Below are 23,791 nucleotides of genomic sequence, written 5' to 3' on the forward strand. Positions count from 1 at the left end.
GAAAAGCAGGGATGAAGAGGATCTAAGAATACCATCTCAAACTACAAAGCTGTAATTAAAATGACTTGTTACTGGTTAAAAATTAGAAAGCTTACCAATGGAAGAGTTTAAATATAAAGCAAAGAGAAGCAAACTAATCATATTGTTTAGTAGTTAATAAACCCCAAAACACAAGCTACTAGGTTAAGGATTCAAAATATGATCAAAAAATGTCTGGAAAAACTTTGGAGCAATATGGCAGAAATTAAGTTTAGATCAAGACCTCAAACCGCATATCAAAAAGAGCACCAAATAGCTCAATGACTTAGATATAAAGGTTTTATACACACACACACACACACACACACACACACACACACACACGATGTTTCATGACCAGAGGACATTTATAATTATAGACAATTTTGATTACATAAAATTTGAAATTTTGTACCAACAAAATCAATTAAATTAAAATGTAAAGTTATCTGGGAGAAAAAAAATCTTTGTAACACATTTCTCCAATAAATATTTCATTTCTAAGATATATGCAGAATTGATTCAAATTTAAAGTAATATGAACCATTCCCAACTGATAATGATCCAAGTATACAAAAAGGCAGTTTTCAAAAGAAGAAATCTAAAGGAAATAACTATATGAAAAAATGCTTTAAATCAGGAATAAAGAAATGCAAACTAAAACAACTCTGAGGTTCTACCTTATATCCATTGGAGTAGTAAAACAACAATTAAAAAAAAAAAAGGAAAATAAAAAATGTTAGTGAGGTTACAGAAAATTAGTCACTTTAATATACTTCTGATGAAGCCACAATCTGGTACAACAGTTCTGGAAAGCAATTTGTAACTCTGCCTTCAAAGTCACTATTCATTTAACCCAGAGATACTACCATGAGGCCTATATCAAGGAAAGATCAAGGAAAGAAGAAAATGATCCATACATAGCTGATATGGTATAATATATTTCAGAAAAACATCATTGGTACTAGATAGCCTCTGGTAGTAGATAATCTCAGAAAAATCTGAGTTCAAGTCTTAGCTCTGACACATACTTACTCTATGGCCCAGAGAATGTTATCTAAACTCTTCAGTGTCTAAGGCAACTCTCCAAGAGTATATGTTACAGAATATTTGCCAATCTTCAAGGTAAAGGGTGTTTTTTAAAACAGTGAAATTACAGCTGTCAAAAAATAAAACAAAGTCCACCAAATATAACCTATTTATATTTAAGGATAAGTATTTTATCTTGTTTCAAAATTGAAAATACAGAACTACAACTAAAGATACTACTGAAATTTTCCATAAACTAGCCATTTCCCATCCAAAACTGTTAATAATTTGTGAAACAAAATATTATAATATGGTGAAATGCTATTTATATAAAATGCAGAAGCAGAATTTAAAGTTTCTTGCTGTTTATTTATGAAACTTTTTTTTTCCAACTATGCCTTTCTATTGAATCTACATAAGAGAGAAAATGCAAAAGGCCATAATGTACTTTTCTAGGATTTGCCATCTGAAAGCTCTTATTCTTTCACAGAAAGTTGTGACCTTTGACATAGTGTTATGGTGCCAAAGAAACTACTCATAAATGTATGTCAGTAACAAAACAGAAATCAATAAATTAATTTAATTCAGTGAACTCATATATTGAGACACAATATATTTTAAAAAGCCAAATCCTCTTCCATTAAAGAATGAGTAGTATAGGGTTCTTAGGGGAGAAAAATTACCTTTGTTTTATATTTTTAAAATATACTTTTATCATCAAATAAGAAATCATTAGTTCAGCATTTTATATTAAGTTTTAAAACTTATGAGAATTAAATTATTAAAAATCTTTAAACCAATATTATAATTAATTTACTTCTTGAAAGCTTATGCATATGCTGTATGCAAGAATTGAATCAGTCTCTTCAAATTCAAGTTATTTTCCAAGAATAATACTAAATTTTAAAACTAAAACTTAATTAAGTTGTTTAATCCAATTTTAATATTGAGTTGTGGATAGATACTCACATTACATTTTAATAATGAAAAAATAATGAAAAAAATTGGTGGAATTAGGACAGACAGACAGAATTTAGAAATGATCAATGAGAAAAACCTTATGAACCATAAACCATTATACTATAAATACTAACAAACCACATCTTCAGAGTTATTTATAATAAAAATTAGAAGCCACATTATCCTTCTAAGTTAGTGTCTTCCTGGTATGAAATTCTCTTTGGTTGGGCCAAAATAGCTATAAAACTAGAACCCTAAAAAATTCTTGGGTGACATCATTTTATGGAATGTCAGACAGTTTTAATGCATGAAATGACAAATGTCTCCAAATGGTATAGGGGTGTGGAACACTGTATTTTATGTCAGACTTTTACCTTGTATCTTGGTTAGTTTTGCTGAACTGGCTATTTTCCCCCTCTTTTTTGTTCTTTGTTAAAAGGGATGGTTGTATGGGAAATATGTAATAGGAAATGCAGGTAATATAACAACAAAAGATATTGAAAAATATTTATTTTAAAAAATAGAAACTGTACATTATAAAATACTAGATCACAGATTAAGTCGATTATAGTAATGTAATAACTTAGCCATCTATCTTGATTAACAAATTTTACTGATTATTACCATTACATTTATTATTTCTTTTAATATTTAGGTACCTTATTTTTTTCTTTTTTTAAACAATTCCAGCACACATATCCCTCCAACTAAATAAAGAGGCCATTGTCCAGTGAGGTTTTTTTAAGGTAGAGATATAAGTCATTTTTTCCTCAAAACAAAGAATCTTTATTGGAAAAAATGAAACAAAACAAATCAAATACATTCCTCAAACATCCAAAATATATTTTGAATGCCTATGTGCTTAACTCTGATCTAGACACAATAGGGTACAAAGAAATTTGAGAAATGTTCTGAAAGAATCTAAACTCTAATTAAAGAGGCCAGATAAAAATAAATCATTAGTCCAGAAGCCCTATTTGTTGAATTGTGCACCAAATAAAAATTATAAATAAAGTAAATTAGAAGGGAGAAAAGATATCTATGAATGCTAAAGTACTCAGGGAACTTCACAGGGGAGGACAGAGGCTGAAAAGAAAGAAAAGGAAATGGAAAGGAAGAGAGCATTCCTGGACATAAAAACTCAATTTTTAAAATTGATAAAACTAATAATAGTTTCTTCCTAAGAAAACAAAGTAAAAAGCAAGAGTGTTTCTTCTGCAATGCAGAAAAAAAATGCCTCCTAAAGTAGTTAACCTGCTGGGTTGCCTTAATAACCAAATTTAAAATAAAATAACTTGTTGGGATTTTGAAAAACAAGATATTTTAGCAAATTCTCACAAAAGCACAACTGATTTAAGAAGTAAGTTTTGTACTGTGCTTAAAGAGTGAATATACATATTATGGGTATCATAAAGATGAACTGAGTGCTATTTACCTTACTGAGTATATCTCCTCAAAGGTTCTATCAGTGGAGGATAAATTTGGGTAAATTATTTACTGACTGTAAGGTTTTAAATACACAGCATCATTAAAAAAAAAATCAGTCTATTTAAGTTCTAACAGGACAGAAGTTTGGCCACTAAGTGAAAATGTTATTGACTAGCAGAATGTGTAAAAAGCAACTGCTAAGGTACAGGAGGCTTTTTGACATACATAAGGGGAGGGAGCAGCCAAACCAAAGAATTCAAAGATCTTGCAGAACTGAAATATTAGATGACAGTTTAAAAGGATTCTCACAACCAATTGTCTAAGAAGCACATTTTGAGATCCACCCACCTGATCAAACCTCCAATAGTTCCCTTTTTTTATGCCTCTAGCATCAAATATAAACCTTTTAAAACTTGAAGATACTTCATAATTTAGCCCCCTCCTGCCTTTCAAATATTCTTATACTTTATTCCCTTCTATGTACTTTAGATCCAGTAACTGGATGCCTCCATATTCCTCACCTTCCCTACTCTAATATTTTCACTAGCTGTTTTTCTGGAATTCTTTCCATGCTCACCTTTGTCTCCTGGTTTTCATCAAGTCTCAGCTAAAAATCTAAGTTTCTGCAAGAAATCTTTCCTGGTCCTCCTTAATGATCATGTCTTCTCTCTGAGATTACCTCCAATTAATCCTGTGTACATTGTTTGTGGGGCAGGCAGGTAACACAAGGGGATAAAATGCTGGCACTTGAGCCAAGAAGATTCATTTTCCTAAGTTCAAATCTAGCCTCAGACACTTAATAGATGGATGACCCTGAGCAAGTCACTTCCTCATTTGTAAAATGTGTTAAAGAAAGACATGGAAAACCACTCTACTATCTCTGCCAAGAAAATGCCAAATGGGGTCATGAGGAATCCAAAGTGACTGAAAGAACAGCACAAAATGTTGTTTGTACATAGTTTTTTGTATGTTATCTTCCCCTCCTCTCATTAGATTGAGTTCCATGAGAATAGGGATTGCTTTTGCCTTTTTTTGTATTCTCAGTGCTTAGCACAATGCCAATCATATAAATGCCTGCTGACTTGACAATATATATTGAAACTAGTTCTTTACATCTTCTTTTGATGCTTATTTATTTATTTTTGCTAAGGCAATTGGGGTTAAGTGACTTGCCCAGGGTCACAGAGCTAGAAAGTGTTAAAGGTTTGAGGTCACATTTGAACTTAGGTCCTCCTGACTTCAGGACTGGTACTCTATCCACTTCACCAACTAGCTGCCCCTCCCTGTAGAATCATTTAAAAGTGTTGTCCCTCTTTTGATATTTATTAGTCACTTCTAAACTGACTCCATTATACCTAACTCTTTTCAGCTTCATTATATATCATTTTCACTCAAATATTATGTACACATAAATTATATATTACATATTATATATTATATACACATGTAATTTCATGATATATTAATAGTTCCATTGTACATTACTCTCTTTTCTCATTCCTACATTCTATGGTCCAGTCAAAACCAGATGCTTCTTTATTTCTCACATATTATACGAGCTATCCCATCTTCATACCTTTACAATGGTTATTACCAATGCCTACAATTCACTACAATTAAACTCTCATCACCTCCTCATAAAATCCCATCACTTCTTTCAAAGGGGGAAGAGTAATGTCAAAGTTTTTACAGATTATCTCTAACTGCTAGTAGCTTCCCTCCTGAAACACCTTTTATTTGTCCTGTATATATTCTCAACATATATGTATTTATATATAAAAAGTGCATATGTGTGTTGTCTCTTCCAATATGTGTGTGTGTATAATAGATTTGTTGTTTCCTCAAATCAAATGAAAGTAGTTCTTTCATTCACTATATTCTTATCTTCATGCCTAGTACCTAGTTAGTGCTTAATAAAAGCTTGTTGATTGATTACAAGGGAAGATAAAAATAGAAATAAATGTAATAGCAATTTTAAAAATCTACCCATAACCTTCCTTTACTTATTATGCCAAAAAAGAGAACCCATTCCCTTTGACTGATTTTTCCATTCAGTCACCTCATCTGTCCTTTAGCTTTTCCATAGAAAGATATAGACACAGATAAATTCTGATGCAAGAATTAAAATTTAATTATTAGAAAGATGGCTTCAGTATCAAAAAATCACAGGTTTTGTTAGGCCTTGCCTCTGACACACACAGTAGCTGTGTGACTGAAGGGACCTCACGAAAAGGCTTGGCATTTCATTATTGTTGAAGCTATGAAGTAGTCCAATCACCTGAAAGTCATTGGGAATTATCCTTCCCCTTCCTCCCAAATCATTAAGTCAAGTCAATCTCCCAGCACCTCCAAGAAACTCTTTTAGGCTATAGAGTATATATAGATCTTCATCCAACAGAGTGTCTATATCCAAGTTCTAATAAAATCACATCAAAATGAAAAAATCCCCTTGCCCTAAAAAACTTAAATTTTGAAGGAAAATATGTAGCAGAGTTCTAGGTTTGGTATCAGAAAGTTCTGGGTCCATATTCTGCCTGTGACACTTACTTTTTCTATCATTATCTTTTTCTCCAAACTTAATCCTCTTCTAAACTTCCCTGTAACCATTGACTGGTTTTCCAAGTTCAGAATCTCTTATCCTTGACTCCTCATTGTCCCTCACTCCACAGTGATGATCACTTGATAAACCCCTAGTTTCTATCTATACAACATCTCTTCCTTTGTCCTCTTCTCTGTCCTCACACTATCACCTAGGTCAACCCTCATTACCTTTCTACTACACCAGCCAATATTCTCCTCACTGGGCACTGAATCATCCTCTTCAGAGTTGCTAAAGTTACTCGATAAATGCCACTGATTCCCTTACTATCTCTAAGATAAAATGTGAACTTGTATGGCATTTAAATCACAAAATTCACAAACTAAGTCTAGTCCAAGTATGCATTGCTTCTCTTCATGTACTCTACAATTCAACTAAACTGGCCTTGCTATGCCTCAAGCATGATGATCATATGAAAGGATGGGGTTTATTTCTAATAATAAGAGAAATACAAGTTAAGAAAACTCTGAGATTCTATCTCAAACCCATCACATTGGCAAAGATGACCCAAAAAATGACAATTGTTGAAGGGACCTTAGGAAAACATACCCTGCTGCTGAAGCTCTGAAGTGGTCCAATTATCTGAAAGTCATTGGGAACTATGCTTTACCTTCCCCCAAATCATTAAACTATCCAGATCCTTTGATCCAGTAATAACCACTACTAAGCATATATTCCAATAATTTTTTTAATGAGGGAAAGGACTCAAATGTACAAAACTATTTAAAGTAGTTCTTTTTGTAGTGGCAAAGAATTGGAAACCAAGGGAATTGCCTATCTATTGGAGAATAGCTGAACAACAAAGAGACAAGAGACTCAAAGTACATAATAATTAATGGACACAGAAAATAAGGAAATTTGGTTTGCTTTATTAAGCATATGTTACAACAGCAAAACAACTGTTTGGACATGTATACATATATTGTATTTAATGTATACTTTAACATATTTAACATGTACTGGTCAATCTGCCATCTGGGAGGGGGAAGGAGGGGAAAATTAGAACAAAAGGTTTGGCAATTGTCAATATTATAAAATTATCCATGCACATATCTGGTAAATAAAAACTATTAAAAATTTTTATAAAGCACATGTTACAAGGGATGATGAAAGGAATGAATCCAGAAATCTTGGAAAATTTTTTCTACGAACTAATACATAATGAAGTGGGTAGAAGCAGAACAACTTTTAAAAACTTTAAAACTCTGATCAAAACAATGAGCAACTATGACCCCAGAGAACTGATGGTGAAGAATGCTTCCCATGTACTTAGAGAGAGCTGATAGGCTGGAGATGCAGAATAAGATATATGCATCAAGATAGGGCCAATTTGTGGATTTCTTTTGCTTTACTATGCTGACCTCCTTCCAGAGAAGAGCTTTTTAATGATTGTCTTTTGAAAAGATTTGAAATGGAAGGGGGAGGGGTTGATGGAAATAACATGGCCCCCAAAAAGAAAATGAAAGGCATCTAAAAGCATATGATAGAAATAAGATTAAAAATTAAATAAATAATGATTAACTTTTATTAGACAATCTAAAAATAATAAAAACAAAGGGAAAGGGAAAGAATACACATTCTTGTAGTCAGAGTAAAATTAAAATAGACACAAGTTAGCTATCTATGAAGCTGAACATATGAAACTAAATTTTCAGTGACCTCCCTCCCTCTATATGGAAAAGTATTCTTTCTGTTTCCTCTAGGGAATTAGCTAGGGAATCTCGGGTAATTAACCAGTTATACCTTAAAAATAAGTGAGTAATGGTATGCATAAATGATGAACTGTGAATAACAACATATCTAACTTTGGCTAGGATCAACACATATTAGAAAGAAACATTTAGGCAGTTGGGGGAAGAGGACAGGGTAGAGAAAAGTACTATCTAGGAATTATGAGGATCCAGGTTCAAATTCTAGATCTGCTGCTTAATAAACATGACTTTGGCATCACTTCCTATCTCTCTGGCCTCAGTTTCATCATCTGCAAAATTAAGAGAAAGAGATAGTCCCTCCCAGGAATACCTTTGATGGCCTTCTAGACAACTGGGGAATAACTAACCAAAAGCATAGTATATAAATGTAAGGAAATATTGTCATACCATAAGAAATGATCAAAAAGGCAATTTCAGAAAATCCTGGGAAGTATAAACTAATATAAAGGAAAGTATACAAAGCCAGGAGAATAGTTTGTGCAAAGACAACACCTTTATAAAGAAAAACAACTTTGAAAGAGTTTAGAACTCTGACCAAAGTAATGACCTGCCATTTCTATAGAGAAGTGGTGTTAATTTCAAATAGAAACATAAATAAAACATAAGGATTCTTGCAAGCCAAATATTGACATAAAAATCTATGTTTATGTATTTCTTTATTCTTTATTATATATATATATATATATATATATATATATATATATATATATATATATATATATATATATATACACACACATTAAAATCAGATAGATATTCATTTTAATTTAGTTCAGGCAACTCTTGGGAGTGCCAAGTGTTTGATACCTCTGTTCTAGAGCTCAGCTTTTCAAACTATGGGTTGCAATCCCAAATGAGATTTTGTAATCGAATGTGAGGATTGCAAAATTATGATTTATGATCAATAAGTGGTTTATCTGTATACTTAATTTATATGCCTATATGATTAGGCTCATGTAAAAATTTCTCAGGTGAAAAGAGGTGACAAGTGGAAAAAGTTTAAGTCCTGTTCTAGAGGACCTCTAAGGAGGCACAGAGGATGGATTCAAGCTGCAGATAGACACACACACACACACACACACACACACACACACACACACACACACACACATCTTCTGGTAGTGGGAGAGCTAGAAGGAAGAGAAAATAAAATTTTGTTTACTGAAAAAAATTAATTAAAAACTGATTAAGGAGATTTAAAGAAACAGTATATTATCTTCAAAGCTATAAATATGTTCACATCAGGAAGTAATGAGAGTTAAATGGGCTGTATCAAGGGAAGAATATTCATAGTTAAAACTGAATTTATTGAAAAGATTGCTGGTATAATTTGCCTAACTATTTATGCATAGTAAACACTACAATTTCATACAATTTGTTTCTATTTCCATGGTAAAACACAAAATATATTTGTAAATAACCAGAAGCATTTGTCTCATTAATAATTATAGGACAGTTCAAAAATGAAAAATGTTGTGCCTTCCTGGGAATAGAGATACAAAAGCAAAAACAGTTCTGCTCAAAGAGCTTACATTCTAATGAAGGAAATGACAGAGGAGTAGTGAGAATGGAGAAATTCTGTTTTGGCTGGTAAATGAGACTATGCAGAAGTAGACTGATGCATCCCCATCCTGGAGTAGAACTGATTGGATTACACAACCAGACTGTAAGAAATAGAGAGGAAACAGATTGCTCTGAAGACCACAGGGGACATTGGAGGTACTATGGACACAATAGCTAGGCAGCAGGAAGTGAAGTGAATCATGGATGGCACTTTCAGAAATAGAAGTCCAGGAGATAGCCAGAAGTACCAAACTATTAGGCATACTCCCTTCTAGATGGTAGAGCAAGCACTCTAATCCCCCATTATTATGGGGCTCCTGACTCCAGCCTATAAACCTCAAGGGACAATGGTAAAGTATTTTCTGGAGCATAATATTTGTGGGAAAATAGGAAACTTCCTTCCCCAATAATTCAAGATATCTATCATTGTTCCATGAACCAGCATTTTAGAATGAAATAAAATGTTCTTTTAGATAGTTTTAGAGATGAAATCAAATTGAGCAAAGAAAGTTTTAAACTAAAGCTGAGTACCTATTATTACTTTTTTCTATCTTTTCATTAATTTTAACTCTACAAATGCTTAAGCAATAAGCAACATGAATATAAGCAAAAGTAAAATTCATGTAAAGCCAAAAACACAAACATTTTAAATTCATGCATCCTATGTAGATTATAAGGATTTTAAAGGCTTATCAAAAGAGCAACTAAGTACTTGAATATATATTAAAAGATCAGAGTACTGCTCAGATTAATTTTTGGTGTATATAACCAAAGGGGCAGATCCTTTTCTTGTACAAGAATTTCAAACAGAAATTGGCTCAGAGCACCAATTGGCTTAAGCAGAGATGCTTATGTGAACAATTCAGCACAAATATTTTTTGCCTTTCTTGTTCAACATCATCATCTACCAATTTCTATTGAACTCCTATTTCATATATAGACAAATATGATCTATTCTCTCTTCTTCCTATCATTGTCATTTACCAAATTGAATAATGAGTTTTGTCCATGCTGAAACACAAGAGAAGCCACCAAATTCTTCTGAAGGAACAAACTGTCTAAAAATTATATAAAATAATCAGAATACTTTTAAGTCCCAATAAATTTTACAAAGACTTTCTAATTATTTTTCCTGAATTTAACAAACACCACATAAAATGGGCATTTCATTTAGCATATTTGCTAAAGCAGAAAGAGGATTGTACTTGAAACTGCAAGTCTTTATTTGCACATGCTTATTAACAATAAATAGCCAATACTGACATAGCACTTCCATCATCTTCATTTTAAGCAACTTTTTAAGATCTCTTTAAAGACTTAAATAAATAATTGTTGCTACTTTATACTCAATAAAATGCCAGACCTGACTTTGTTGATTACTTTGTATACAAACGGTGATTACCAGCTTAAAATGGAAGTAATAAATTCCAACTTAACTCTTGACCCTTTGAATTTAAAAAAAAAATGCAAAAGACATCTCTAGAAATATACCTATTCCTGAAACACTCTACAATTTGAAATCCTTCTTAAATAATTTGTCTTTTGCTATTATTTTCAACTACATTATATCAATAAACCCAGCTTTAAATTCAAAAGTAACAACAAATTCTGAGGCAAACAACTACTGGGAATTACATGCCTTTATTTTGAATAATCTCATCTGACTGACTAAAGGAGTCTATACCAAATGGACTTTCAACAACTATAATAAGAAGCCATAGGAAAAAAAATAAAGGCAGCATAGTATAATGCAAGGATTCCTAACCATTTTTATCATAAATCCCTTCAGCAGTCTAATGAAACCTTAGCCTCTTCTCAGAATAATGTTTTTTAAATGCATACGGTAGAATACACAGTATTTACAAAGGAAATCAATTGTATAGAAATAGCACACACACACACACACACACACACACACACACATATATATATATTTATATATATTTCATAGATCCCAGTTTAAGAACCCCATGGCCAGTAACAAGAGGACTAAACTTGATAGTCAGATAGAACTATATTTAAATTGTTTCTAACATACTAGCTATGTGACTGACAGCAAGTCATTCCACTGTCTCTGAGACTTGATAGTTTTGTCATTTGTAAAATGGAGATTAAAAATAATAGCAGGAAACTCAAAAGGCTGCTGTGACAATAAAAGGAGATGATATATTCAAGGCACTTTGCAAACCTTAAAATATTATCCAAATTTCATCTACTATTAAAATGAATACCTTCCATAGTGTAAAGGAAATTATATAATCTCCCTCTGCAGTAGCCTCTGCTGGTAAGTGGGGGGAAGGGCCAGAGATGTTGGGTTTAAGAAAAACTTTGGCAGGCACTGAGATAGACAATCAGATTCCTGTAGGTGAAAACTGATACCCTCAAGTGAACTACAAAAAGAATAAATAGAACAATTACCCTGAATTTATCAGGTTCCTAATAAACCTTTTAAGCAGACATCCTGTAATAGTTATGTGTCACTTTAAAACAAATCTGTTAGGCAACTATGTAAAGCATCAACTAAAAAAATCAGAAGAAAACTTCAAAATGAAGTAGGAGGGGAAAAAAATAGAGAAAGAGGTAGACTAACACATTGAAATAGCACTTTAGAAAATTTCTTCAAAAAAATGGATCATTTTCAAATTCTATGTCAAGTCTTAAAAAGTCAGAGTCCACCATTTCCCCCCCTTTAAATATCACATATTTAGACACAATCCTGTTTTTAAAAGCAAATCTTTTTATTCTCCTGTCCTATTGATAATTGCTACACTAGTCTTTGCTCAGTCATGTCAGTCATATTTTGTTCTTCCTGGGTTTTTCTTGACAAAGGAATTGGTTTGCCATTTTCTTTTGCAGCTCATTTTATAGATGAGGAAACTGAGATAAACAAAGTCAGCAGTCCAAAGTCACAGACCCAGTAAGTATTCAAGACTACATTTCAACTTAGGTGTTCCTGATTCCAGGCCTGACACTCTATTAAATGTCACAAATCCATTCAAATACAGTATATTTGCTTAAAGGGAATTGCAAGCAGACACAAGAATTTTGCAATCTGTATCATCTATAGATTTAATTAATCACTCAAAAAATTTATAATATAGCAAAACAATGTCTATTTTGATATAATGAACCCTTCTCTTAAAATTTCTAAAAAAGTAGTATAATCATCAGAACTGGACTTGGGAGTCAAGAAATGCCTGATTTTAAATACTGTCTCTAACTTTAATTGTATGGTCTGAATTTCCTCATCTGTAAAATGGGCATAAAAATATCTTTGTACTCCTAAAAAATTTCAAATTACATAAGTGTAAAGTTCTTGGAAAATCATTAAATACTATGTAAATGGTAGTTATTATAGGTCATTTTCACTTATTTTCTTTCTCAGTTTTCTAGTTTCAAGCCACATTTGAAAATCAATTCCCCAGTCTGCTTTGATACAATTTACAACTTTCAATTCGTTTCAATTTTATTCCCATATTTCCAGATTAACTCTTTAAAAGTTATGACTAAATATTGGATTTATACCTCTCCCTTATTGATTAATGCAGAACCCCAAAAATGTTATATTTATGACTTTTTAAACTTTATAATAAGCATATAGACAATGGAAAATCATCAAATTTCATCTCAACTTAATAAAGAAATCATCAGAATTAAAATGAAAAAAATTCTATGTTCTTTTAAAGAATGTCTATCCTTTGCTTAAGCTTTTTATAAAAGTGTTTTGGACAATGCACCAAATTCTTACACTCATCTTTCATTTTCTTGCTATTCAAATTACAAAAAAAAGAATCACAAAAAATTTTTATTTTCTACTTAAATGAATATAACCTTAAAAAACCCACACAACTAAGAAAAGCAAGTCTGCTTTGTGTCCTTTCTCCCTCAATCACAGGACTTCAATTTCCACATTTTATGGAAAGGAAATAAACAATTAGCTTCCTGACCAATCACTATCTTATAGCCAGTTACAGATCATGGGACACAATCTTTCTTTCATCCTTTATTTTTTCTTAATCTCCCTTATTTCAAACCAGCTTTGTTCAAAAGTGACCTTTTCCCCCCTCTTTTTCTCTTACTTTTCGAGGAATATTATTCATTTCAACAGTGAAACTGCAAAAATATAATCTAGCAGATATTTCTTTACCATATTTGAAAAATCTTGGGAAATTAAAAGTTGAACTCACACTTACACATGATACAGACTTAGTACTCAAAACTAAATATCGTATTGCCTGGAACATCAGCATTGATTTAACTTCATAATAAACCATTTAATCCTTATTTCATTTCTTTAACATTTTACTCCACATGTTGCTTCACAAAGAGCACTGCTGGAAATGGAAGTTCCTCCCACAGCTTTCCCTATCCCACCCCCCCCACCCAAACTTCTGTTTTAGTTACATGAAAATATAAAACTATTATCAAAGAAAAGTTGTGGTTTTTTTTTTTTTTTTTTAATTTAGCTAAATGTTACTTTAACCCTATAGTTTCCTTTAAAAAGCAATCCATTAGAAAATCTAAGTTGGCTAAATTCTTTTGTGCATGGATGAACAACAGGAAAGCAAAGCCCAGGGGCCTTGGGGAGGAACCTTGTCCCGAAAGACCAGCTCTGATGTGCTCATGAGATAAGGCTCCATAGTGACACTTAAGGAAAGGCCTGTTCACATTTGAATTTCTGCATTCCACAAGAACAATTCATGGCAATCACTAACTTTGCAGAAGAGCTACATGAAAGCTTTGGCCAATGAATGAGGGTCATCTGCTCTTTATCACAAGGGTAAACCTCATCCTGGCCAGTTTCTAACCTTTTAACCCTGTGAATTCCTAATTTACACATGAATAATGGAATTCTTGCCTAGAGTGCAACTTTCAGCTTCCAGTTCCTAAGTTTAGAAACCAAGACCTGATCTCCTTGTGTATTTAAAACCTTAAACTACTGCACAGATTAAAGTTTTAGGTTTCCAAATGCTGCATTATTACACTTCTAAGGCAAAAGATAAGCTTTCTGGTGAAAGCTTTGACCAAAGGAAGAAAAAGCACATACTTGAATCCTGCTGCTATCAGTAACTACAGTAGAATTTGCTTTTTTTCTCAAAGAAAGAATGCCCACTTTATGCCTATTCTCTCCCTATTAATATGTATAACTTCTTTATTCAGGCAAGATAAAGTCATTAGGGTCTACAGCAATTGACATTGCTTTTAAGTAGGATATCAAGACAACAGTGTTTATTCAAAATGGCAAGTTGTAAAAAAGATCCTAATTTTCATGACAATTTCATGTCATATCTCCAATTTAGAATCTTGTGTAAATTTGTCAGGTAATTTAACTGAGAGTTGAATAGTTTCACAGTTAAAATAGTACAATGTTTTTAATATTCAAAACAATTCTGAATGCTGAAAATTATGTTTAAAAAACCACTGATTTGGTTTTATCTTAGGTAGAGTTTATGCTTAAAGACAAAATATTTTGCATAATTTCCATCAGAAGTTATTAAGATATTTACAACTTAAAATAGCCATAATTCAATGGCTTCAAAAGACATTTAATTAGATTGATAACTGCTGTGTTTTCTAAAGATACACACAAAAAATGAAAATGGCATGATAAAATATGAAATTTCCTATTTTGGAAATTAGAGCAATTGACATTTATACAACCCAGAGAGATTATAATTATCCTCATTTGACAAGAGAAAATTGGAACCCCAAAAGCAATTAAATGTCTTAAGTTCAATTTGAAAAAAAAAGTATAACATTCTACTATATAAGACTAACACTCTAAAATTGCCATCAGAAATCAAAAGTTATAATTTGCTAACACCCCTTACATAGCTGTTGTCATTCCAGATCAGAAATTTCCATCATCAGTGAAATTACAACTTTATTTCAATATACATCAGGATTCTACAAGATGAAAGTACTTTGAATCTGTGGTCATGACAGTCAAATTTGTTTAATCTCCAAGTGATTCAAAAACATATAAACTTCCTTCGACATCATAAAAAAGATTGGAGTTCTTTGGGAAAGAAATTGCAACAAAGTTTCACAACTCATATCTTTCTCTTCTGTCCCCACCACTACCACCAAATTTAAGAAGTCATTGCTAGACTAGAGATGCTAGAAGTTGAAATTTCATTGATAAAGGGGGAATGAATGAAGAAGCTCCCTTTTACTAATAAAGGTCTAACCTCTGTGATTAATATTCTTGGAGAGTTGACCACAGGACTGACCGACTCTTAGGTCATATTGCCTCTTAAAAGAACCTAAGAATCAGGAAATCTGGGTGACAAAGTATCAGTCAAGAAAACACAACTTGCTAAATTCAATGTGACCTCAGATACTTGCTAGCTGTGTGACTCTGGATTATTCATTTAACACTGATTGCCTCAGTTCCTCATCTGTAAAATGAGCTGGAGAGGGAAATGGTAAACTATTCCATATCTTTGTCAAATGGAATCATGCAAAGTCACACATGACAACAGCAATAAAAGCATTAAGATAATATGCTAAAAATGACAGAGCATTTGGGGTCAGGAAAACCTAGATTTGAATCCTACTAATGACACTCACTAGCAATCCACAACGTCTTTGGTCTCAATTTCCTCATTTCATAAGTCTATAAAATGAAGATACTGAATAGCAGTCATCCCACATGGATTGTTGTGATGATTAAACAGGTTACTATATGTAAAGCACTTCACAAACCATTTAAATAATACTTAAATGTGAGCTACTATTACTGATTTACAAACAAAACAAAACAAAACAGCTAGCTGACCAAGATTGCCAAATAATTAGAAAAAAAAAAAATGAAACAGAAATCCTCTCATTTTATTTCTCTTCTTTTTATAGGAGATAGAATTAGAAACCTGAATTCAAGTTTTTGAGAAATAAAATGCAATCCCTAACCTGTATTTATTTTATGCTTCATCAAACCTAGGAAGAGGCCACAATTTTCTTTGACAGGAAGTCCTAAATAAGGAAACCCACTCTACTAAAGCAATTTGGCATGTGCTCTACCATTCATAATCTTAGACAGGAGTTCTTAACTTAAGGTCTGTGAGCTTGTTTTTTTTTTTTAAACATTTTTAATACCTGTATTCAACAAAATTGATTTCCTTTATAATAATAGTTTATTTTATGCATTTAGAAACATTATTATTCCAAGAATAGGTTTATAGATTTTACCAGTCAAAGGAGTCTGTGACATAAACAAAAGTTAATAACATAAGTCTTAGGGAATTACCTACACTCCTGGCAATTGTTCTAGAGACTGGAAGTGACTTTTCCAGGGTCATGAAGGCAGCATGTGTTAGAGGATATACCTGAAATTAGAATTCCCTGGCTTCTACACTAGAAAGCCTCTTCTCTGAATGTATTATATAATTATGCATGAACTTCTCTAAAGATGTAGTATATAACTAAAATAAAAAAGACCAAGTATAATAAAAGTACTCTATAATAGCTTCAGTTATAGCCATTAACTTACTAAATTCCAACTTCAGAGAACTAGAATTGAATTTTTCCATGAAAAATCCAAGTTATAGGAACATACTGATATTATCCAGTATTGAATTTTCTTACGCAATAAAACTGCCTTTTAAATGATCACACCACACTACAAAGACTGAATGTTAATAGCTTTTAAAGAAAATTTGTGAGGAATTTTCAAAGTTTTGAATTGTATGCTGTTATAAAGAAATGCTATGTGATTTGCTTACACATTAATTACTATAATTTTAAGAACTGAATACTCAGATCTGGAAAGGCCTCAATGAGTTTCTTAAGGAATCTCAGGTCCAAGTTTTAGGGTATGTCTTTATATAATCATTTTATATAATCTTTATATAGCAGGTGAAACAGTAAAACTAAATTTACAAATATTATATCTGATATAGTTAAGAGTATGGAAATTTAGAATGAAAACAATGACAACTGAAAAAAAAAAGTGAGTCAATATGCTTTCTGTCCCATTTGATATAATGTAGAGATGACATTTCTTTCCTTCCCAGCAGGAAAATAACAACGTTCACTAGTCTGAGTGATTCACAAATAGACATCACAGAAAATAACTGAGGCACAGAAAAGAATGGGGCAAAATGCAAATATTTTTCACCTTTAAAGATCACCTACAAAAACAGAAGTATAAGAAGTATAAGTTTTACTTGTAAATACAAGAGTGTATCCTCAATTTCTAAATGAAGAGCTTTCAGATCAACTTTTGTCAAACTGACCAAGCTTCTCAACTACTTGAAAATGGTCTGATGGCTGGAAGCACTATGAAGTTCATGGTTCATACAGAACAAATTTCACAGGCCCATAGTAAGAACCATAAATAAAACCATACCCAATTTGATTTATGTCTTCAACTACTCATTTTAATTTCCAGGTACAGAATGAAATTGACATTTTCATTTACATTAGTTGGCATTTTCTGCCTTCAAAACCATCATTAAAAAGACAAGTTGCTATTTTCAGGGCTCCTTTACATTGATACATGCAAACAAAGTGATAATAAAACAGACTTACTTGCTAATGTCAGATGAGCTTTTTGACTCAAAATGGCCCCATATTTGTTCAGTGCCAAACACTGGTAAAATCCTTCATCAGATGGTTCTTCTTGCTTGCCTTCTACCTCACTGATATATAAAGAGCCATTAGATAAAGCATGGATCCGTTTATTTTCAGAAACTTTGACTCCGTTTTTTAGCCATGTGATCTTAATAGGAAGTTCTCCATGTGCTTGGCAATCCAAAATCACTGGGTCCTTTCTTGTGACAATTACATCCTGTGGCTCTTTTATAAAGAACAGTTCACTAAAGCACTGCACTCCTGAAAGGAGGGGGGAAAAAGTATACCAAGAATTAAAGATATAAAATCAGTTATCACATCTATATATACTAAGGTTAAATTATGTTTTCACTTTGCCATGGCCAGATAGACATGGACATGGACAGATCCCTCAACTTTTGCATTAAGTTTGAAATGGTTGATGATTCTACTTTAAGAATTAACAAAAGATAATTAATTAAGTCAGTTTTTTTTCTTATTCTGCCTTTATTCATTAATTTAGGTAAAATGTTAACTTTAGTTCTCACTGAAACAATTTTATTCTAAGTCTCTTGTCTGACTCATGAAAACCATTGAACACAAGCTGTTTGCTATTTTTACAAGCTTGTCAAAAAAAACGATCCTGAACAGGGTAAGTCGTAAAAGTCTAATTTTACAAGAAATCATTAGCAAAATTCTGACTCTGTGAACAAGCAAGTTTATTTCCTCATCCCTTGAAGTGTTTTGGAATTCTCTCTGCATCTATTCCTTTGGAAAGAAATTTTACCTTTTGTGACAAATTACAAGTTCAGATTTTAATATTAATTCTTTTTATATCAACAACTTACCCTCTTCAAGAAGAGGAATTACTGACAAATTTCTGAATCCAGGCTAGGACAAACAATGGACTTTCAAGTTAGATGATTTTTGTTTCTAGTTAAGCCAGTAAACTGGGAATAGGATTAGGAAACGTTTACTTCAACTTTTTCAAACTGAAAAGTTTTGGAGTTTTTTAAGCGTAACTAATTGGTTCTTACAATCTAATGGGTACAGGAGATTGCTTAATCAACCAACAAATATTTTATCAGATGTGAAAAGATTTTATCCTAAAAACATACAGCTATGCCCCTTCTCCATGTCACATTATCTCCCCACCCCCATTAGAATGAAGAATCTGACATCTAACTAAATTGCTATAACCTCCTTCATTTAATTCTAACTCTTCACGGTTCCTTAGGAATTTAAATTTAGTTTAGACTTATGGAATTTTTAAAATTGCTCCAATTCCTGCAATGTGTTACGTATACATCTTGGACCCATGGGCACATTGGCAGGAACTCCTCATGGCTGATTTCATAGTTTCTCATTAAGAACCGTTCCTCAGAAAACTTAAACGCAATTCAAGATCACAACCAAAGGATCTCTCTGTATTCCAACGACATCTCTATGAGTCCTAATAACCCCGTGCTCTGCGGATGACTCAGGAAGGTTTTTATTTTGTTCCTGATCATACATCTGACTTCTTTTCTAAAAGAAAATTAAAGCCAAAATTTTACACTGAAAATAAATTAACGCCCCTGGCTCTCCCCTCTTCCTCCCTCTCCCCATCCCTGGAAGTTTGCAGTGTAGAAGAAGGCAGAGAAACACCCTCCAACTAAGTTAAACTCACCGAACATAGACCGGTCTCTCCCTTAAATATACCATTTCCTTAAAACACGGGAGGACAATTATCCTGAAGTCTGAGAAGGCAGCACACGCTCCCCTCTCTCCCCATCCCCAAACTCTGTGAGAACTGGTAAAAAGTAACCCCCCTTCTCCCGCGTCAGTTCCCTGAGCGCTGAAAAGGTAAGAGAGAACAAGGGTTCTAGATTTGCCCCCCTCAGGTTTCGGGAGCCCCTCTGGTCCACGTCCTGCTGAGCTTCGCGGGGCGCCCCCTAGGCGACTTCACGGCCACCACGGAAACAATATAAATAAAGCCACGTGCGGCCGTCGCCGCGGCTCAGGCTGAGGGAGTCCGGCGGGCTGACCGAGGAGGCGGGGAGAGAGGCCGGAGCCGGGACAATGGACGAAGGAAAGAATGGGAGGGGGTACAGTGGACAGCAGTCACCGCAGCGTGGCCATGACTCTATTGCGGCGGGAAACAGGTCCCGGTCTGCTGGGGAAGGCAGGAGACTCCCTCCCCGTACAGGACCTCAATAACTTTTGCACCCCTTGCCCTTCGGGGACTCCAGACCTCCAGGGCGGGGGAACTGCTAACTAGGGGTTATCCCCTGACTACCTAACACAGAGAGACCCCTTTTCCGCATTCTCAAGTGCCCTCCTCAAACCCCGCATCGTTCCCTCCATCCCTTCTAAAATAAATAGGCACCCACCTGAGCAGATGAGGAGGACCAGGACGGCCCGGAGCAGCATCTCCGGTGGCCGTAACCGGGCGAGAGGTCGAGAAGAAGGCGCCATTCAATGGGGCTGCCCCAGCATGTTCCCTTCAAGCTTCACCTGGCCGGCTCGGGGCTCCCCAGCCTGCCCCTACCCCCCTGTTCCGCCCCTGTTCGAGGGCCCGGGATAGCGTGGGGCTGAGCAGCGTGTGTTTCCTGCTGTGGATCTTCTGCGGCGCGGCACGAAACAGCGCAACGCAGCTCGACTAGGCTGAGGGTGCACTGGAACTGAGACGGAGGCTAGCACTCTTTGGCCCCGGTGGCCGGGCCCCGAGCGCACAGTCCCACGTTCTAAAGGAGGAGCGAACTCGGAGACCAGCTAGGGGCGGGGTAAGAAGGCGGCGGCGCCAGGGCGGAGGCGGGATGGACAAGAGTTGCTTCTCTCCCTCCCGGTGTCCACAACCGCTAGCCTCGGACTACTTTGTGCATCTGGCCTCTGGTGACCGGTAGGCAGGATGGCCGGCCAGGCGGAAGGAGACGCTGGAAGGAGCAAAAGATAGCCAAATGGGGGGAGGGGAGGGTCGCGGCATGGGGCTGGGGGTGGTCTCGGCTGGACAATGCACCTGGAGGTCAGGCGGCCAGGCGAAGTATCTCTGCCCTGTGGCCCGCCCCCTCTGCTTCTGCCGCTGCTCTGGGGGGCAGGGCCACAAAGACTCTGCTTTCTCTCCCAGGGGGTGGGGACAGAGTGGATAGAAAAGGAGAAAGGGGCCCCCTCTCTGACCGGCTTGCTCTGGAGGTCGGAAAGGGGGCGGAGGGTCTCGGGGAGGGAGGCATGGTGATGAAAGATGTGGTGAGGCCGGAGACTTCTTCTCACCCCCCCTCTCTAACCCATCCCTCTGGTCCTTCCCCCTCCTCCTTTCCCTCTCCCCACACCCTGGGGCCGGGTGGAGGGAAATCTGAGGAGAAATGGAAAAGAGTGACCATTCTCCACTTCAAGGATTGGTCAGCAGTGCTGGATTCATGCTCGGGGCTAGAGCCCCCAAAACAGATGGGGGAGAGCCCCTCAACCTGAACATCTTAGTTTCCAGAAAATGGTTTTGCGATTTGTTTTTGTGGTGGTGGTTGTTTTTTTTAACTAGTCGAGTTCTCTTAAGGTCTTTAAAATACTTTCACGTAATGTTCTGATATTGTCCATAACATTTTAGATTTGATTAGGAGCTTTGCAGATTCCCTCAGAGCTCTCTCGGGAAGCCACCTTACTGCCACTAAGGATGAAAATTCAATTCAATTCAAGAGTTGCTTATTAAGTCACATTATATATGTTGGGTACTTTGCTAAGTGATAAGAACATGCAGATAAAAACTAAGTCAATGTTGCCTACTTGCAGTTAACAGTTAACTATTCATGAATATAATCCTCAACTATTTTTTTGTGTAAGGCTATAAGAAATTGAACTGAGAACTGATATCTACTTTTTTAAATGTAATCAAATTGCAAAGTCTTAAACTAAAAAAAAAAAATAACCACATTCTTATAAATCTGTGATGAATTATGGGTAGCATATAGACATAAGGCCTGAAGAGTGATTCCATCTTTAAAGAATTCTGGTGAAAGAAATCAAACATTTGTCATAGGAGCTCCAATGCCCCTGGCATACTAAAAAAAAAAAAAAATACTCTTTTTGTGGAGGAAAAATTAAACTATCCCGAGAAAATCTTAATGGAGAATTGTCAGTACTATCTTATCCATATCCTAACTACCAAACAAAAGTAGCATAATAGGATCTAATCTGATAAATGCATGAAAGTAGTTTGTGATTCATTTTAAATCATATCCATTTCATATCCTGCAAGGAGGAGATTACTTTTATATATAATGGGTGTGCACTGAATAATGAGTGTACACATCCAGGCCTAATAGGAAGGCAGTGATTGGGAACCTATCGCTTAACAATGTTAATCATATTTTTTATGCTACTTCAATTTTAGGTTCAAAAAAACAAAGCTATTTGCCAGATAACCAAAATTTTCCTTTTACTTCAACTGAATTCTTAGGCATCTTGGCGTAAAGATTTAAAGCAAGTATTAACACTATAGATGTTAAAAAAGAAACAGTTGCAAAAATAATTTAAATTTCTCTAATAATTAAAATATATTAGAAATAATGTTTTATTCTGGATTGCAGTTGAAGTAGACATTTTTCATTGTGTGACTTTCCTCCCTGTGTTCTTCCTTCCCCTCCCCTCCCCATAACCTTTCACTGGACCTTAAGTGCTCATATCTCCTGGATAAGAATTGCTAATAAGATGTTTTTATGTTCTTGAATAAATCAGAAGAATAAAGATTGGGGGAAGGGAAAATCAAAAGAAGAGAGAAGAATTTTTTTTAATTATCACTTTTCTTAGTTTTTTCTTCAAGGGTTCAATTAATCATAGAAGACTTTTGTTCTTAAAGACTGGACATAGGCCTTGATCTATGAGTAAGAATAATTAATTTATTAATTATGATTATAATATATAACTAATATTTCTTGTTTTTAAAAACAAATATAGTAGAATTTCTATATCCAATTAATGCTTTGGGGAATCATATCCAAATAAGTTATCCCTTTTCAAAATAGTCACCCTTAGAAAATTATTATACATTTATTTCAATGAAACTAACATTATTTCAAATATTTTGGACTTCTTTCCGAATTGTCTTCCTTGTACATACTTTTGAATTTCTCCATTAATGGTAAACCATTTCACTTGAGGGGTGGATTTGATTTTTAGAAAGAGCTGAAAAAATTTGAAGCCAATTCTAATGAATTAATTAATTAATTAATTAATGGTCTATCTGAGTAATGTTGGTTTGGTTAATATTTATTAAGTACATCCCATGTGCCAGACTAAGTGGTAGGGATACAAAAGGAGCAAAAGACAGACTCTGGCCCAAAGGAACTTACAATCTAATAGGAGGAAAAAGAGAAGGAGGAAGAGGAGGAGGAAGAGGAGGAAGAGGAGGAGAGACTGGAAGATCAAGAAGAAGAGCAATAACCACAAAAATAACAACAACAACAACTGAATGCTAATTATACTGACCACAAAGTTTATTCCTGGAAAAAAGAAAAAGAATACATACTTCCTTTTCTTCTTTGTAAAAGTGGGAAACTATGAGTGTGAAATACTGCATTTTTGTCAAACTTGACTGGTATTGGTTTAATTGAACTTATTCTCTTTTTAAAATTTTGTTTGTTGTTTTTACAAGAGATAGCTCCTTAGAAAATTGAAGGAGAGAGATATATCTAAGTATAAAAGTAACATTAAAAATCAATAAAACAAGGAGACCAATTTTTACAAAGAGGATTAAGGCAATTACAAAAGATAAAATATGTAATTGATTACATGAAACTGAAAAATTCTGCATAAATAAAATAAATGATCTAGAATAAGAAAGGGAGTAGTTCCTATCAGATTGGCTAATAAGAAAAGAAAAATGACATATGTTGGAAGGAATGTAGGAAAATTGGGACACTAATGCATGGTTAGTGAAATTGTGAACTGATGCAGACAT

The 23,791-nt window shown here is 34.4% G+C and overlaps 1 protein-coding gene across 2 annotated transcripts in view; it reads right to left on the reverse strand.

The window, feature by feature from the left end:
• PRTG (protogenin) overlaps nucleotides 1-20,898 on the reverse strand; it is a 138,784-nt gene extending 117,886 nt beyond the window's left edge. The window contains exons 1-2 of one of the 2 annotated variants that reach the window (XM_074294576.1): nucleotides 19,532-19,657; nucleotides 17,842-18,144 (exon numbers count right to left, since the gene is read on the reverse strand). In XM_074294576.1, coding sequence (XP_074150677.1) covers nucleotides 17,842-18,144; nucleotides 19,532-19,538 — 310 coding nt within the window. In that variant the 5' untranslated portion in view covers nucleotides 19,539-19,657. Of the gene's footprint in view, nucleotides 1-17,841; nucleotides 18,145-19,531; nucleotides 19,658-20,234 lie in introns of those variants that run through there. The other variant, XM_074294575.1, reaches the window with a different exon arrangement.
• Between the last annotated feature and the right edge of the window lie 2,893 nt (nucleotides 20,899-23,791).

The sequence above is a fragment of the Sminthopsis crassicaudata genome, chromosome 2 (genome assembly GCF_048593235.1).
Source record: "Sminthopsis crassicaudata isolate SCR6 chromosome 2, ASM4859323v1, whole genome shotgun sequence".
NCBI lineage: Eukaryota > Metazoa > Chordata > Mammalia > Dasyuromorphia > Dasyuridae > Sminthopsis > Sminthopsis crassicaudata.